We start from the raw sequence: 18,161 nt of genomic DNA, 5'->3' as shown, positions 1-18,161 counted from the left end.
TGGCAGATTAATCAGAACTTCCCAGCAAAGCTGTAATGGTTTTTTCCTGGTCATCAAAGAAACATGCGGTCTTCCATTATCCTGATGGAAGATAATGCCTTTTCTATTGACTAATTCTGGAGGCTCTTCGTCGAGGGCTGCTTTCAGTTGGTCTAACTGGGAGCAGTACTTGTTGGAATTAATCGTTTGGTTTTCCAGAAGGAGGTCATAATAGAGGACTCCCTTCCAATCCCACTATATATACAACATCACCTTCTTTGGATGAAGACTGGCCTTTGATGTGGTTGGTGGTGGTTCATTTCGCTTGCCCCACAATCTCTTCCGTTCCACGTTGTTGTACAGTATCCACTTTTCAACCCCCGTCACAACTGGTTTTAAAAATGGAATGTTTTCATTACATTTAAGTAGAGAATCACATGTGGAAATACAGTCAAGGTTTTTTTTTGCTTAACTTATGTGGAACCCAAACATCAAAGCAATGAACATAACCAAGCAGGTGCAAATGATTTTCAATGCTTGATTTGGATATTTTGAGTATACTGGCTATCTCCCACATGGTATAACATTGATTGTTCTCAATTAATGTCTTGATTTGATTGCTATCAACTTCAACTGGTCTACCTGTGCCCTGGAGCATCATCCAATGAGAAATATCTAGCACAAAACTTTGCAAACCACTCTAAAAATATATATTTATTTATTTATTTGGCTGCGCCAGGTCTTAGTTGTGGTGTGTGGGGTCTTGGTTGCGGTATGTGGGATCTAGTTCCCTGACCAGGGATAGAACCCGGGCCCCCTGCATTGGGAGCGTGGAGTCTTAACCACTGGACCACCAGGGAAGTCCCTGCAAACCACTTTGACTTGTTTGATAGGTCACAGCACCTTCTTCAAACACTGCAGAAATCTTTTTTTTGCCACTTCAATTGCGTTTTTACCTTTCTTGAAATAGTAAAGCATAATATGCTGAAAATGTTGCTTTTTTCTTCCATCTTCAATATTAAAATGGCTACACAAAAATTCACCAATTTTGATGTCTTTTTTTAAATGCACACTGGTATGACAACTGTCACATATAATCTAACAAAACTGTTTCAAATGAAGTTAAAAACAACTAAGTGCTGCTACAGCCATCTTATGGAAAAAAACAAATAAACCTTTTGGCCAACGCAATAAACGGAAGATCTGAAAAGGGAGAAATCATAATCAAAATATATATATAGAACTGAATTATTTGGTAATAACAATATACAAGTTGGGGGAGAAATCAGAGTAATAATGTTCTACGATCCTTGTATTGATTAGGAAGAGGGTAAAAAAACACTAACTTTATATTTGGAAAGTGAAGTATGTATGCTAAAATTTATATAGTAATCACTAAAGGAAAAGGAATAGAGTAAAACTTTCAAACCAAGTGATGGGGAGGAGGAGGATACAGAATGAAAAAACATCAATTAAAAACAAAGCAAAAAATAAGAGAATTATGAAAAAATACAGACATAAGAAAAATAAAAAGAACAAAATAATATCAATAAATCCAAACATATCAGTAATTATAATAAATATTCCAGTTAAAAGACAAAGATTTTTAAAAATCCAACCATATTTACAAGAGACATATAAAATGTAATGATATAAAAGGGCTGAAAATAAAAGGATTTAAAAAATATATACATGAGGCTAATTATAATAAAAAGAAAGTGGTATAAATGTACTACAAGTAGATAAAGTAGACTAGTACAAGTAGACTTTAAGCAAAAATAATTGCTACAGATGAAAAGGGCCATAAATAAAAGGCTTAACTCACCAAGAAGATATAAAATTATAAATATGTATGTACTTAATTACAAAGCTTCAAAATACATAAAGGAAAATTTATGGAACTACAAAGAAAAAAATAGACAAATCACCATCAGAATATAAGATTTTAATACACCCTTCTCCATAACTGTGAGGTCAAGCTAACCAAAAATCTTAAGAATATAGAAAAGGTGACTAAAGCAATAATAAGCTTGATCTAACAGACTTTAATAATCATGAATTCCAAAGGAAAGAATACATTCTCTTCTAACACACAGGACGTTTATGGAGGCTGACTACATACTGATTATACAGACTATATTCTCTGACCAAAAGAATCGTATTAGAAATCTGTAAGAAAAAGGAAAACTAGAAAAATCTTATATGTTTGGGAGACAGACACTGCTAAATAACTCATAGGTCAAAGAAAATATTAACATGAAAATTAGAAAATTTTTAGAAGTGAATAATAACAAAAATGCTATACATGGAAGTTTGTAGACTGTAGCTAAAACAGCATTAAGAGGTAAATTAATAGCCTCAAAAATACTTATATGAGAAAAATGTGAGGCTAATTAATTAGCTAGGAAAAGAACCATCAAATAAAATCAAGAAAAGCAGAAAGAAAGAACAAGGAGCAAAAATTAATAAAAGAGAAAACAAACATAAAACACAGAGGCTCAACAAAGCCAAAAGCTCATTCTTTGCAAAGACTAATAAAACTGACAAATCTCTGGTAAGAATCATCAAGAAAAAAAACAAACAAGGAGCAAATACTAACAGGAATGACAAGGGGAAACATTACTATAAATGCCCCAGAGATTAAAAAGCTTATAAGAGAATGTATTTAAAAACAAATGTAATGAACAAATTCCTAAAAAAACGAACACACTCAAGCTGACTCAAGAACTAGAAAACCTGAACAGTTCTTTAAGCTTTAAATTTTCCCACAAATATTCCAACCATTTTTGTCAAATATCTTTCCTTTCACATTTGTCATATATTCTGTCAACACAAACCTTAAACCTGGCAACTAAGAATCACTACCAAAGCTACAGCAAGTTTGTGGCACAGAATAAAGAGCACTGACATGGGAATCAGGATCTGGGAGTCTTAGTCCTGGATCTACCACTTACTTGCTGTGAGACTTGAATGATCCCCTTCAGCTACAAAACTCAATGATGTTCACCTGCAAAAGTACCTTTGCTATTAAGAGCAAATGATTGGTTTTCATAAGGTTTATTTTCCCATAAAAATTTCTATGTAATTGAGAATGTGCACTTAGGAATTTCTAGCTATCTTTATGTGAAATAGCTTTTATTCGTTTTCCTTCCCTCTATTTCTTTATTTTATTCCCCAAATAATATCTGCCTTAAGCAAATTTAATTTCAGAATGCCTTAAAGGACAAAAACTGAGCCTCCAAGGGGAGGATAAAGACAATGAAAACATCGCTTCTTATATTCATAAACCACTTTTTATTGATTTTAGAGTGAAAGATAACATAATTTTTCTATAATTTATTAATCAAATGGTAGGAATAAAAGTTTCAAACCACAAAATGAGTCACTAAGAAAATTATTCTGATAACAGAAGGAATATTGGAGGGGAGGGGATAATTATTAAACTAAAGTTACCATAAACTAAAAATATAAATAACTGAAAATATTAAAGAATTAGATGTAATAAACCAAAAAACTAAATATGAACTTTAAAAAACATTTCCATGAAGAATAAATTTTAAATAACTTAAAGTCAGTATATTCAATATTAAAAGCAAAAGTCTATATTACAAATTAAAAATACTGAGACGTATTTTACCTGACGAAATATCTCTGTGACAAAGTTTACATTACTTCTTTTAGAAGAAAAAACTCTGCGAACTATTTCAATGTCTGTGAGATGTTCTTCATCAATACTACAGAGACTAGAAGAGCTAGGTTCTCGCTCTGTGAGAGTGCTTGTGTTGGAATGAGACTGCTCGGGTTCTGTAGTTCTATCTGCTTTATCGGCATTATCATTTTTGTTTTCTTCTCTGGATACCAAACTAGCAGCTGCTCTCTAAAATAAAAACAAAAAGGGGAGAATATCATAACCATTTAAATCAATATTCTGTCTTCAAATAGCAAATACTGACAAAATCCAAAGCATTCCATAAGTAACTTACAGCACTGTTTAAAATCTATGCATAGAGTTTCATTTAGAATCTGTTCTAAATAGTTAAATGGCAATGAAATAACTTAGTATCTAAGTGATATAGTGATACTCACTAATCATCTATTCAATTAAGTTTATTTTTCAGTATGTTTGCAGAACAAACAAGTTACTAATTAAACTGGGTAAAAGAATAATGCCAAATGGAGTCAGCTCAGCTCATCAATAATAAATAAATACCTTAATTCTGGAATATTTATTCAGTAAGTTTTAATGTGTAAATTCATCTCTATTTTACCTTAGACAAAAATTATACAAAGGAGGACTTCCCTGGTGGGAAAAAAATTAAAAAAGAACAAAGGAGGACTTCCCTGGTGGCACAGTGGTTAAGAATCTGCCCTGCCAATGCAGGGGACACGGGTTTGATCCCTGGTCCAGGAAGATCCCACATGCCACGGAGCAACTAAGCCCATGTGCCACAACTACTGAGCCTGTGCCCTAGAGCCCACGCACCACAATTACTGAGCCTACATGCCACAACTACTGAAGCTACATGCCTAGAGCTCGTGCTCCACGAAAAGAGAAGCCACTGCAATGAGAAGCCCACGCACTGCAATAAAGAGTAGCCCCTGCTCTCTACAACTACAGAAAGCCTGTGAACAGCAATGAAGACCCAACACAGCCATAAATAAATAAATAAATAAATTTATTTTTAAAAAATAGAAGAAAAATTATGACAGAAAAAGTAGAAATTAAGCTAAAATAAAATACATATTAGAAAACTCTACATTCTAATAACTTAACAATTTTCACCATGACTGAAGATGATGGCTAAGCCTAGAGGAAAAGTTAAAGGCTTAAGGCAGTAATAAAGAAATTACTACCATGATATGATAGGAGTAGCACTATTCTGTGGTATGATAAATTACTTTCTGGTACATTATTCAATATTTGGTCGCAGTTTTGTCACCTATAAAATAAAAGAGTTAAAGTAAGTATGTAAATGATCTCAAATATGCTTCCCAATTTAAAAAAATCTCTGATTTTTAGTTTACTGAGCTCTGGGATCAGATAAAATAGTTCTGCTTGAGAGTTTCTACATTTAAAAATTCTTTGTAGAGAACCTAGAACAACATTTTGAGGAAAACACATCACATAATCTGCTACAGATAAATAAAAGGCTAGGGGGAATATAAGTCAAATTTTCTGAACACTAATGAACACACTTTATACCTCCACTTAATTTTTAAAGGATTTAAGAAGTTGTATAAAAAGCACACACGTAAAATATTTTTAAAACTAAATGAGGAAATCCAAGAAAAGGAGAACAAAAATAATTTTTAAAACTCTGCAATATAGACAATTTCAGGAAAAAACACACATTGAGAGAGGAGAGGAAAGTGAAAAAGAAGTGTGAAAAAAGGGGAAATGGGTTAATTAAAAATAACAGAATTTTAAATATTAGTCCTTCCATCATACAGCTGTGTAACTTTACATTGCATTTCTAGAGTCAGTGTTCTTCGTGAAAAGAGATGACGCGAGATGGAGACAGGACTTTAAAACAGCACTCTGCGAATACCTAGAAATCTAAAATGAACTATGAAAGTCATTTGATTGCAAATTGTTTCCAACTTCAAGAATTTGCATAATTCAGAATATTTTTATTTGTACAATTCAGGATGTTTTTAGTACTCTACAATTAACAAAATATAGAAATAAGCTGACTCTTGTATGTGACTGAAATTATCTTCTATACCTTACAGGTTTTATTTTTTTATTAAGAAAACTATTGGTTCTATAATAATTGTTAAAATTCGGATTTATAAAATACATTTATACAAAGAAAATATCATTATTATTTGTTTTAAATGTGTTCTACAACTAAGGCAACTGAAATCAGCAGACAAATCCCTAAAGCCATGTTTAACTTTAAGAAGCTTACTCTAGGGCTTCCCTGGTGGCACAGTGGTTAAGAATCCGCCTGCCAGTGCAGGGGACATGGGTTCAATCTCTGGTCCGGGAAGATCCCACAAGCTGAGGAGCAACTAAGCCCACGCTCCACAACTACTGAGCCTGTTCTCTAGAGCCCGTAAACTACAACTACTGAGCCTGCGTGCTGCAACTACTGAAGCCCTCACGCCTGGAGCCTGTGCTCCGCAACAAGAGAAGCCACTGCAATGAGAAGCCCGCACACCGCAACAAAGAATAGCCCCCCGCTCACCGCAACTACAGAAAGCCCACGCACAGCAATAAAGACCCAACACAGACAAAAATAGATAAATTAAATAAATAAATTTATATATTAAAAAAAAAGCTTACTCTATGTGTGTATTACCTGAATATTCTTTGGCAAGACTTCACCTTCCATCCCAGGAATATGAGGTCCTGTATGTGGCTTTGGCTCCAGCCAGAATGAAACCAGCCAACGAATGACAATAACACGAGCCTTAATGAAAGGCTCCTTTGTACAATAGATTGCTTCATTGGTTTCAGCATCCTTCTTTATCATGACATAATGTGGCTTTGGTCTCATCTGTGGGATATCTATGCAAAATAAAACAAAAACCAAAATAAGAAAGGAATTATGCTTAGATAAATCTATGTTTTTAAATATTTGAGAAAACACTGTGAAAATATTCTGGTTTAAGAAATAGAATTTGTACATTTTAAAATAATTTGCTAGATATTAGCATGGGATCTAGAAGACTGAACCATATACAGCTGATATATGGAAACATGTCTTTTTGCAAAATATCACTAAAAAATCATTAAAAGTACAAAGAAACTTCCAGAGCCATTTAAAATTAATGAGACCTTACTTCAATTAACCTAAGTCTGAAACACATATTTTGACATCATACAAAGTATGAGAATTTTTACAGCAAAATTATTTTTAAAGCAAATATTGTTCCCAATGGTAAAGGTTTGCTACTCTAATTTAAATCATTTCTACTAGCCCTAATGGCTTTGCCTAAGCTTGTTAGCTGCCTAATCTTGGCAGAGCTTAAAACAGAAACATCTTTGTGCAAAAAGGACACTTCCACATACAGGCTGTCAATGCCTTCTATACATGGCAGAGGTCTACTTCTAACCCAGGGCTGTCCTTGAGGCTATAGCTTCAAGATTCCAACAGGCACTTTGGCACAGTCACTAAATACTGGACGAGATATGATCAGACTATACGACAATGTAATTATTCACACAGAATTTGCAAAAGCCATAGAAATTGAACCCAGAGGGACCTTTGAAAATATTTATAACATGGTTAAAAGATCATACCAAACATTAGAATTAAGTTTAATTTATAATCATAAATATTTCTGGTAGGCTAACTTCTCCAGTAGGTGATATCCAGAAACTAGGTTTTTTAAAAATCTCTTCACTTTCAATGAAAACTTTCTACTAATAAAACTGCACTTTCAGTATGAATCACGGTATAATATCTCCAATTAATCAATATAAATTAAATGTTATCAGTTTTCTGCAGGTAACAAATGCTAACTTTACACTGAGGAATGTTTTACTCTTATGTGTAATATTTTAGAAAATTCCAAAGACTACCTACCAAGTACAGGATGATATAAACTATTCTCCTTACAGATGTTTGGAAAAATATAAGGCAAGTAATATTTCTTAAAATGTGAAAATAAAAATGAAAATCCTCTTTCTTGGTTTTCTTTGTTCTTCCATTCTAAACTTTTTACCTAAAATTAAACAAACAATTAGAATCATTCCAAGAGAAAGAAATTATGAGCTGTTATAAACAAGCTTGTAAAAGGTTACTTAAGCAATAAATTAAACTGTTACACTGCAAAGATATATAGCTAAATATATATGTGTATGTACATATATATATGTACATACAAAAAGTGGTCTAGTGCCATGCAAACGCATTATACAGTTGACCCCTGAATAACTCAGGGGTTGGGGTGCTGACCCTGTGCGTGCACTTGAAAATCCACGTGTAACTTTACAGTCGGCCCTCCATATATGCAGATTCAACCAACAGTGGATTGTGTAGTACTGTAGATCATAGTCATTGAAAAAAAATCTGTGTATAAGTGGACCTATATTGTTCAAAGGTCAAGGATACATGTTATCTTTCAAAAATCTTGTAAGTTAAAATGTGCTCTGGAAAACTGTCAAAGTTGACTTAAAACTCGGCTCTACTACTGACAAAGCTGCTAATGTTCTTTCCTCTTTCCCACTTCCTGAATAATTCAGCCTAAAAGTCATACAAAATAGGCATATGTGAGAGGAAGGAAGAGAAGGTATGAAATAGTGGCAGTCAAGTGCAGGTGATCAGAGCCTGACCACAGGAGGCATCCATGAAGGGGGTATAACAGAGGCAGTAGCCCAGTGGGGACTCAGAGCCTGAGAGGGGTGAGGACAGTACCCTAAGTGTAGAGGGGAGTAAACAAGAGGGGACACAGTCGTAAAATACAGGGTGTGAACATTCCAGTATGGTGAGGAAGGTATGTAAGTAGGGGGATAGTAAAGGCCCAGAGTGTACCACAGTGAGCTACTACTACACACTAACTCTAGAATGGCTAAAATTACAGACTGACCATATCAACTGTTGGTGAGGATATGAAGCAACTTTAAGTCTCATACATTGCTGGTGGAATACAAAAAGCTACAACCATTTGGAAAACTATTTGGCAGCGTCTTAAAAAGTCAAAATATGCCTACCGAACAACCCAGCCATTCCACTACTAGGTATTTACCCAAGGGAAAAGAAAGTTTATATTGACACAAAGACTTGTTTACCAATATTCATACCAGTTTTATTTGTAATAGCCAAAAACTGGAAACAACTCACATTACCATCAACAGGTGACTGGATAACACATCATAGTACATCCATACAATGAAAAGCTACTCAGCAATAAAAGGCACCAAACTATTGATACATACAATAATATGATCTTTAAAATAATTATGCTGAAAAAAAAGAGAAGCCAAACCAAAAAAAAAAAAAAAAAATGGAGGTACCATACAATTCCATTTATCAGAAAATGCAAATGATAGTGAAAGCAATCAGACTGAAATTGCCTGGGGATGGGATGATGGGGCAGGTAGAGAAGGGTGGATTACAAAGGGATCTGAGAACTTTTAGGGGTGACAGATATGTTCATTACCTTGATTGTAGTGATGGTTTCATGGTTGTATACATGTAATAAAATTTATCAAATTGTACTTTTCAAACATTACAGTTTATTGTATGTCAAATGTATCTCAATAAACCAGTAAAACAAGTTTAAAAATCCACATGAAGTACAAAAGTTTTTTTTTTAAAGAAAAACTGGTAATAATCACAGTAACAACAACTACCCACCACTGAATACTTACTATATGCCATGCACTTATTTATTCTAAGTACTATACACTAATTACTTAAGCCCCAAACACCAAAATGGGATAGGTATTATTTTTTATCTCTACCTTAAGCACAGAGAGGTTAAGTAATTTGCCAAAAGTCACATTATCAGTAAGATGTAGAGTCAGTATTCAAACCCTGGCAATCTCGTTCAGGATCCAAATTAACTTCATAATGTTTGTTTCTGAGGCACAAGGAACTTTTGTGTTTGGAACAGTTACAAGAAATGTGTATATGCTAAAAGTGTTTTCATCAATAATGATATTCACGTTTCATATATAGAGATGAATAGGTTACCTTACAAAATACATGCACCTAAGGACTTCCCTGGTGGTCCAGTGGTAAAGAATCTGCCTTACAATGCAGGGGACATGGGTTCGAAATCTGGTCAGGGAAATAAGATCCCACATGCTGCAGGGCATATAAGCCTGCATGCCACAATTACTGACTTGCACGCCTCAACTAGAGAGCCCACGAGCTGCAAACTACAGAGCCCACACGCCCTGGAGCCTGCGCACCACAACTAGGGAGAGAAAAAAAACCCTCACGCCACAACTAGAGAGAAGCCCGTGCACCGCAACCAAACATCCCGCATGCCTCAACGAAGATCCCTTGTGCCACAACTAAGACCCAATGCAGCCAATAAATAAATAAATAAACAAATAATAAATAAATAAATAAGTCTTAAAAAAAAACTACATGCACCTATAAATTTTAAAAGTACAAGTAGGATTAAATGTAAATTACATTCCCCCATCCCCTACCTCACCCTTAGTCCACCTCCCCAGTTGATGCCTCTAGGCAGATTGATCCCTAAATCAAACAGTTTTTCATTTGAAGTACCATAGCTGCTGATTATAAATGAAAAGATTAGAAAGTAAATCCAACTGGCTCACATAAGAAGGTATATACACATAAAGAGTCTACTATAAAAATTTCTCTCTTCAGCTCCCTTTCTAAGAGGTCCATAATCTCTCCAGTGATTTTTATTTCAGGAAGGGTATACTAACATCTGTTTTCAAAAGTAAAAATCTGTGACTTCCCTGGTGGCACAGTGGTTAAGAATCTGCCCGCCAATGGAGGGGACATGGGTTTGGGACATGTCGCACAGCAACTAAGTCTGTGTGCCAAAGCTACTGAGCCCACGCGCCTAGAGCCCATGCTCCACAACAAGAGAAGCCACTACAATAAGAAGCCCACGCACCGCAACAGAGTAGCCCCCGCTTGCCGCAACCAGAGAAAGCCCGTGCACAGCAACAAAGACCCAACACAGCCAAAAATAAATAAATTTATTTACTTCAAAAAAAAAAGTAAAAATTTGTTACTTCTCCTTCAGGAAAATAAGCAAATATCTACTGTGACAGAATAATGGTAAGAGGGGGAAAAATGAATTACCCACAGGATAGTAAGGAGGGTGATATAAAAGAAGATGACACATACCTGAATTACTATATATTTTAAAAGTGCTTCAAGAAAATAGCTTGTTAGATCTTCTTGTCCTTTATCTCCTGATTGTGGGGGGACAAGCGGAGTGATTTCTTCTATAGTGACTTGAGCTATCCGAAGACAAAAGAAAAGTTTAGTATAATTACAAAACAAATTTAACAATATGATAATATGGCCCAAATAAAATTTAACTACAAAACAGATAAGCAAAGAATACTGCTTGAAAACATTCTGATGATTGAAATTTGAAATAAATCTGAGGTCATCCTGATAGCCCATCACAAAACCCATAAACTTTAATAATCAACTGTTTCATGAACCCTTGATCAAGGAAATGTGACACAGAGATGGACAGATATTGAGGGATTAAGAGTGAATAATGTCTCACCTGAAAAAGAATTGCTCGTGATATTTTAAAATTCAGATTAAGAGTGTCCACTATAAAATTCCATAAATATGATGAGAAACATTAATAATAATGTGCTTATTCATCAATTAAAGAACAACCTGATTACTCTAGGTAATGACCATGCTTACTCTTTAAGGTAGCCCCTTTATTCAAAGGATGAAATACTAATTCCCTCTCAGAAAGAAAGAGAAGTTAGCATCTTAGTTTCTTGATTATGAAAGCCCACTTGTAAAATAAGAAACTTTCACATTTTTAAACTTTTCACATATTCAAAAACACTGATTATAACAAAAGCAAATTCAAGAAAATCAACCAACAACTAGCTAAATTTTCTTAAATATTTCCCAGGCAACACTATCAGTACCTGGTTTAGCATAGGCAGGTCCCTAAACCTATTTCCCAGTAAACAGCAGCCAAGTAATTAAGCCCAAAGAGATGGATTTTTTTTTTAGTCCTCTTTGCACAAAGTAAAACATACTTGTATGTCAATGTACATCCAAATCAACTCAAGGATACAAGCTGATACATGAAAATTCAAAATTAAAGATAAATGTAAAATGGCCTGTATTAAACATGTTTCTAATACTTTGATATCAGGGGTCTTGCAGGCCCTAGTGAGAAAGCCCCTCCCAGAGCTAGCTAATTCCTAGAGAAAACTATGGGCCAGAGAGTTTGCCTTTCATATGCAAAGCAAACAACTCAGAGCCCATATCTCTACCACTTCCTCTGCAGGGCTCTCACACTCAGGGTTACTTACTAGTTCCCTAACCTAATGACCCCCAGGGCTAAGTACCAGACAACCAGAGACAACCCCTATGCCCCAGAGCCTGCTAAAATTATCCAAATTAGCCAGTTTTCAACTTGCTCACCCTGCTTCACACATTCCCGCCTGCAGAAACCACAAAAGGGCTCTTGCCCATGATACCCACCCCTACCCTCAAGCCCCCGCCACGCCCGACTAACCCTGGTGCTTCCCTGTGTGGCCACCCTCCCTGGTGTGGCACACCCGCTCCTCCTGGGAACATGAGTAACAAACTATCTTTTTAATGGCAATCATCTCCTGATCTGTTGGTCTCATTATACCTGGATGATAAAACCTACATGTTATTTTTTAAATTTTTATTTATTTACTTTTTTACTGAAGTATAATTTACATACATTATACAAGTTTCAGGCATATGACATAATGATTCAACATTTGTATGCACTGCAAAATGATCACCCCAATCTGTGACCATACAAAATTACAAAAAAAAATGTTTCTTGTGATAAGAACTTCTAATATTTATTTTCTTAGCAACTTTCAAAGTTGCAAAATATTATCAACTACAGTCCCCATGCTGTACATTACATCCCTGTGACTTATTTATGACTAGAAGTTTGTACCTCTTGATCCCCTTTACCCATTTTGCCCACCCTCAACTCCTACCCCCCACCCCTCTGGCAACCACCAATCCCTTCTCTGTATCTGTGAGTTTGGTTTTATAAAACCTACATTTAAAAACCTGGCCTTGGATTATTCAGTTAAAAATGTACAGGGACTTCCCTGGTGGCGCAGTGGTTAAGAATTCACCTGCCAATGCAGGGGACATGGGTTTGAGCCCTGGTCCGGGAAGATCCAACATGTCATGGAGCAACTAAGCCCATGCGCCACAACTACTGAGCCTGTGCTCTAGAGCCCACGAGCCACAACTACTGAGTCTGCGTGCCACAACTACTGAAGCCTGCGTGCGTAGAGCCCGTGCTCCCCAAAAAGAGAAGCCACCGCAAGGAAGAGTAGCCCCGGCTCGACACAACTAGAGAAAGCCCACGTGCAGCAATGAAGACCCAATGCAGCCAAAAATAAATAAATAAAATAATTTTGTTTTAAAAGGTATAGACATTTAAAAATATCTATTACAAACTACACAGAAATTTTTAAATTAATGATGGAAAAGATCTTATGACTCTTACTTTCTTGAAGGTTGAGTGGAGGATTAATGAGATTATCTAAAGTTCGAGGTCCATATTCAGATTGTGGTGCTGAAAATCCAGGGATTAAACATGAAAACATCCAAAGCTGTTCTTTGCTACAGTTATTCTGAAGAGCTTGCAACCATAATAAGAAAAGGCGAACACCTTCCCGCCTAATCTAAAATGAAATAAAATGAAAAACAGTATTTTTATTTAAAATGGAAATACTTTGTTCCCTTCAGGCCAAAATTCTCTAGAAGATGATTACCGAATGATACTCTGCAAAGGAGAGGAAGAAAAGGAAGGAAGGAGGGAGATAGAGAATTATAACCATGACAACTTACTGAACCCTCATTATTTATAAATCTAAATTTATGGATTTTGAACAAAATAATTTGGTCTCTAACTATTTAAAGCCATCAGGTAATCTATTTATGCTATAATTTCCATTTGTAAAAAGTCAAAATCATTTCCTTCTTATTTACTTCCCTCCTTCCCATCATCACCACTCTAATCTAAGAAGTAAGGAGAGAGGGCAATGACTATTCCTGGCTATAGTGAGTTTGGTAAAAGGAGGAATGGTCATGGGGATCCTGATACACTGCTAACTCAATGCTCTTGACCTTAAAAAGATTATCAGTCTGAAATTATCTCATTTACTTAATTTGCTTCCAAAGGGCAAAGCAGGAATTCTGGCCTATTACTGTATTTTTAAGCAACTAGAACAATGCCCCATACACAGAAAATACATATTTAAATCAAGGGAATGCTCTTCCAGGAAGAGAAGATAGAAACTTCAAATCTCCCAGTAAAACACAAGGTTCTTCAGTAACCTAACCTCACTGGTAGCTTTGCAAACAGCCACTGCCAAAGCTATTCAACTGCTGCCACCCTCACAGTTTAGTTAGAAACAGGACAAAGATGTAGGAAAGCTTATCCCTTATGTACTGCTATACCCAAGCCTTGACACCAAAAGTACCTACTATATGAGACTTTTATCCAACCTATACCAAGATGCTTTTGGACTGGGTAGCTTTTCTTACCACAGCACAATGAGATAATGAAAAGGGGGGAAAAAAAAGAAACAACACCATTTTTTAATAGATGCCCCACTTCCCTCTACATCTAACAATAGCTATGATAAAATGAAGAATAATTTGTTGAATGGATAAATAATTTTTGTCTTCTGGGGACCACAGAACAAAGTACAGTCATCCCTCGGTATCTAGGGGGGTGTTGCTTCCAGGACCTCCCCCACCATGGACACCAAAATCAGCAGACGCTGAAGTCCCTTACATGGAACTGGCATGGATGGCATGGACGTGGGACCCATGGATATGGAGAGGTGACTGTATTTCTGCTGAATGAGTCCATGCAGTGGTAAAACTACAAAAGTTTTTCAAGAGCCTGGTCAGCCTCATGCGTACTGACTATGTTGCTGTTTTTTAAGTGAATTCACTTCGATTAAGGGAACTGAAGATTATTCAAAATTATTTAGGAAAAAGTTGATGTAGGCAGTATAGCAATTGACTGAATGCTTTACTCAGTTTTTAAAAAGAAATATAATTACATTATACCTTCAAGGAGTTTCCTGTGTGTAGTAGTTTCTTTAAAATCAATCCTGAAAAGAAAACATGATTTTAAACATTCATATCTTACTTGTTTCTAAATGTCAGAGTTCTCGGTCAGACTTGAAAACACTTTAAAAACAAGTCTTTGGCAACCTCCAAATTATTCTTGGTGACCTGAACATCCCTCTGGCCATAATCTTGGGACAGAAGGGCATATAAAAAGTCACCTTTTTTAACACATGGTTTATTGCAATTAAACATGATTTATCCTATCAAAACAAACCCTAAACCCAAAATTGCATGTAAGACAACAATCTACGTGTATCTTTTACTTAGACTAAGAATATAATTAAATAATTTCTCCATCACTAATAGAAATAAAAACCACTGTAAAAATTTCCATTTAGTTAACCACATGAACATCTATAACTCTAGTATTTCTTAGCAAATATTTCCATTGTACTAATTTTCCTTTTCAAAATACTCAAAACGATCTTTAATAGTCCTTTTTCTTTTGAATTATACAATATTTCAAATCTACAATAAAATAATGAAATAACATTCACAGACATCCAGACGTCCACCATTTGGTCTGAACAAATCTAAACACAGTCCCATGTTTCCTATAATTTCAAAATTTCACTTATTTACATTTTCTATAATGTTTCATGTAACACTACAAGCATCACTGAAGCCACCTGTGAATCCATCCTGAGTCATTTTCCTCCTTCCTTCCCCAGAGGAAACCATTATCCAGATTTTGGTATTAATTATTCCCAAAAATATTTTATCTTATTAATACTTATTTATAAATCCATAAAATATTCGGAATTAGTTTCTATGTTTAAAACTTATACCAGTAACAAAATTTCCTCCACAGCTATTTGTTCTAATCTTGCATTTTTATTCTTTCTAGTAACACCAGAATTATATATATAACATATATTTATATGTATGAAATACATATATAATATATATATTTACATATACAGAAGCGTATGAGATTATTGTGATAACACATTGTTGGCAACACAAAACACTGGCAGATGCTCTAATATTTGCCAGTCTGAGTGTTACATATCTCAGTAATGTCATTTGATGTTTCCTAATGACACTGAACATTTTTTCATTTGGCTGCTCAAGTTTCTGCAAATTGCCTGTCATATCCTTTGTATATTTTTAAACTGGGTTATTTTGTTTTGTTTTGTTTAATATAAGAGTTCCTTACACACATTGGCTACTAATTCTATGTTAGGTCTATGAATTGGAAATGTATTCTTGACTGGGATGGTAGTATCGTCTGACGTACAAAATTTTTAAATTTCAATATAGTCAATTCACCAATGTTTTTCTTTATGTGTACTTACTGTGTCTAAAGAAATACTTCCCTACTTTAAAGTTATGAAGATAAACCAAAGAGTCTCATCAAAAAGTTTTAAAGTGTTGTTTTTCACATTTAAGTCCTGAAATCCATCAGAAATTTATTTGTGTGTGGCAATAACAGAATTTCCCCTCCCCAACCAACTGTAGTACCTTTTCAGATTTTATAATGAAATGAAATGCTGTCTCAATCATATTTCAAGTTTCCATATATAAGCCTAGGTCTTTGGCTGGCCTTAATGTCCTTTTCCATTAGTCTACTTGTCCATCTCTGTCATACCAATGATACTGTCTTAATTATATTATAACTTTATAATACATCTTGTTATTGGTTATAGTAATATTCAACAACACCATCTTCTCTCTCCCATTTGTTATTCTTCCAAGTTGCTTTGGCTTTGATTTTCCATACAAATTTTAGGATAAACTTGTTGGGCTACAATAAAAAGTCACTACAGGAATTCTGGATGAGAACTGTTATCTTTATACCATCAAGCCTATCATCCATGAATAATGTATAAGATTCCATTTTTTTGAGTTCTTTCTTGTTCTTCAATAATCACTTCATTGTCATAAATTAATCTAATATTTAAAAGGACTATGGAATACACATTCTCAAGCATACTGGAACATTCTCCAGGAGAGACTATATTCTGGGTCATGAAATGTCTCAAAAATTTTTTAAAGATTATGATCATATAAAGCATATTTTCTGGCCACAAAGGAATTAAGTTAGAAATCACAACAGAAAGAAATCTGTGATACCATCAAATATTTGAAAATTTAAAAAACAAAGACACTCTTAAATAAGTTATGGATCAAAGAGATCAAAAGGGACATCAAAAAAATATTTTCAACTGAATAAAAATGAAAACACAACATACTAAAACTTATGGGATAAGCTAAAAGCAAAGCTTACAGGGAAGTTTGTTGCCTTGGATGCCTATATCAGAAAAGAAGAAAGGTATTAATATTCTAGACTTCCACCTTAAAAAAATACATATAGACAAGCAAATTAAACCCAAAGCAAGCAAGATTTTTTAAAATATAAAAGATTAGAATGGAAATCAATGAAATAGGAAGCAGAAAAAGACTAGAGAAAATCAACAATACCAAAGTTAGTTCTTTGAAATGACCAACATTAATGACAAATGCTTAGCTAGACAAGTCAATAAAATAAAAGAGACACAAATTACCAAATTCAGAAATGAAAGAGGGGACATCACTACTGACCCTATAGGAATGAAAAGGATTATTATAAAAGAGTAACTTGAACAACTTTACACCAACAAATTAGGCAGTGTTAATGAAATAGACAAATTTCTAGAAAGATACAAATTATCCAAACTGACTCAAAAAAGGAATATAAAGTAGCAATTACAAATCTCCACATAAAGAAAAGCCCAACTCTAAATGGCTTTACTTGTGAATTCTATCAAATATTTTAAAACGATGTAGTATCAATTGTTCACAAACTCTTTCAGAAAATAAAGGAGGGAACACTTCCCAATCTATGTACATGGCTATTATTATCTTGATAATAAAGCCAGACAAAAACCTCACAAAAGAACAATACAGTGTTCAATATCCCTCATAAACATAGAGGTAAAAATCTTTAATAAATTATTAGCAAACTAAAATTAGCAATATAATAAAAAGACTATATAGAAATGGTAACCAATTGGGATTTACCTCAGGGATGCAAAGTTGGTTTAACATTTGAAAAGCAATTCGTGAAATACACAATATTAATAGAATAAATGACAAAACCACTAATAACGCTGCCTATGATCATGTCAATAGAAGAAAAAGCATCTGACAAAATACAATGCCCATGCATGATTAAAAACCCTCATCAAAACAGGATAGAAGAGAACTTCAACTTGATAAACAGTATCTATAAAAATAGCTAACATCGCCAGGGAAGAATGATCTTCAGGAAGCACTGAAGAAGAAAACAAAGGGTTTGAGAATTACACAGGATGGAACTTAAATACTTATTTATATGTGAAATAGGATTCTGCATTGAATCTAGATTCTGCCAGGACATATGTGTGATCCTGAGGAATCACT

At 34.6% G+C, this 18,161-nt stretch overlaps 1 protein-coding gene across 1 annotated transcript in view; it reads right to left on the bottom strand.

Moving 5' to 3' along the window:
- The window catches only part of RALGAPA1 (Ral GTPase activating protein catalytic subunit alpha 1), a 220,967-nt gene that overhangs the window by 151,396 nt on the left and 51,410 nt on the right, over nt 1–18,161 (bottom strand). Inside the window, exons 5-10 of the mRNA XM_082647208.1 lie at nt 14,715–14,758; nt 13,138–13,315; nt 10,770–10,885; nt 7,515–7,653; nt 6,285–6,493; nt 3,617–3,856 (exon numbers count right to left, since the gene is read on the bottom strand). Of these exons, the coding sequence (XP_082503334.1) occupies nt 3,617–3,856; nt 6,285–6,493; nt 7,515–7,653; nt 10,770–10,885; nt 13,138–13,315; nt 14,715–14,758 (926 nt within the window). The remainder of the gene's footprint in view (nt 1–3,616; nt 3,857–6,284; nt 6,494–7,514; nt 7,654–10,769; nt 10,886–13,137; nt 13,316–14,714; nt 14,759–18,161) is intronic.

This window comes from Grampus griseus (genome assembly GCF_964374135.1).
Source record: "Grampus griseus genome assembly, chromosome: 2".
Taxonomy (NCBI): domain Eukaryota; kingdom Metazoa; phylum Chordata; class Mammalia; order Artiodactyla; family Delphinidae; genus Grampus; species Grampus griseus.
This window is presented reverse-complemented; position numbering and strand designations above follow the sequence as displayed.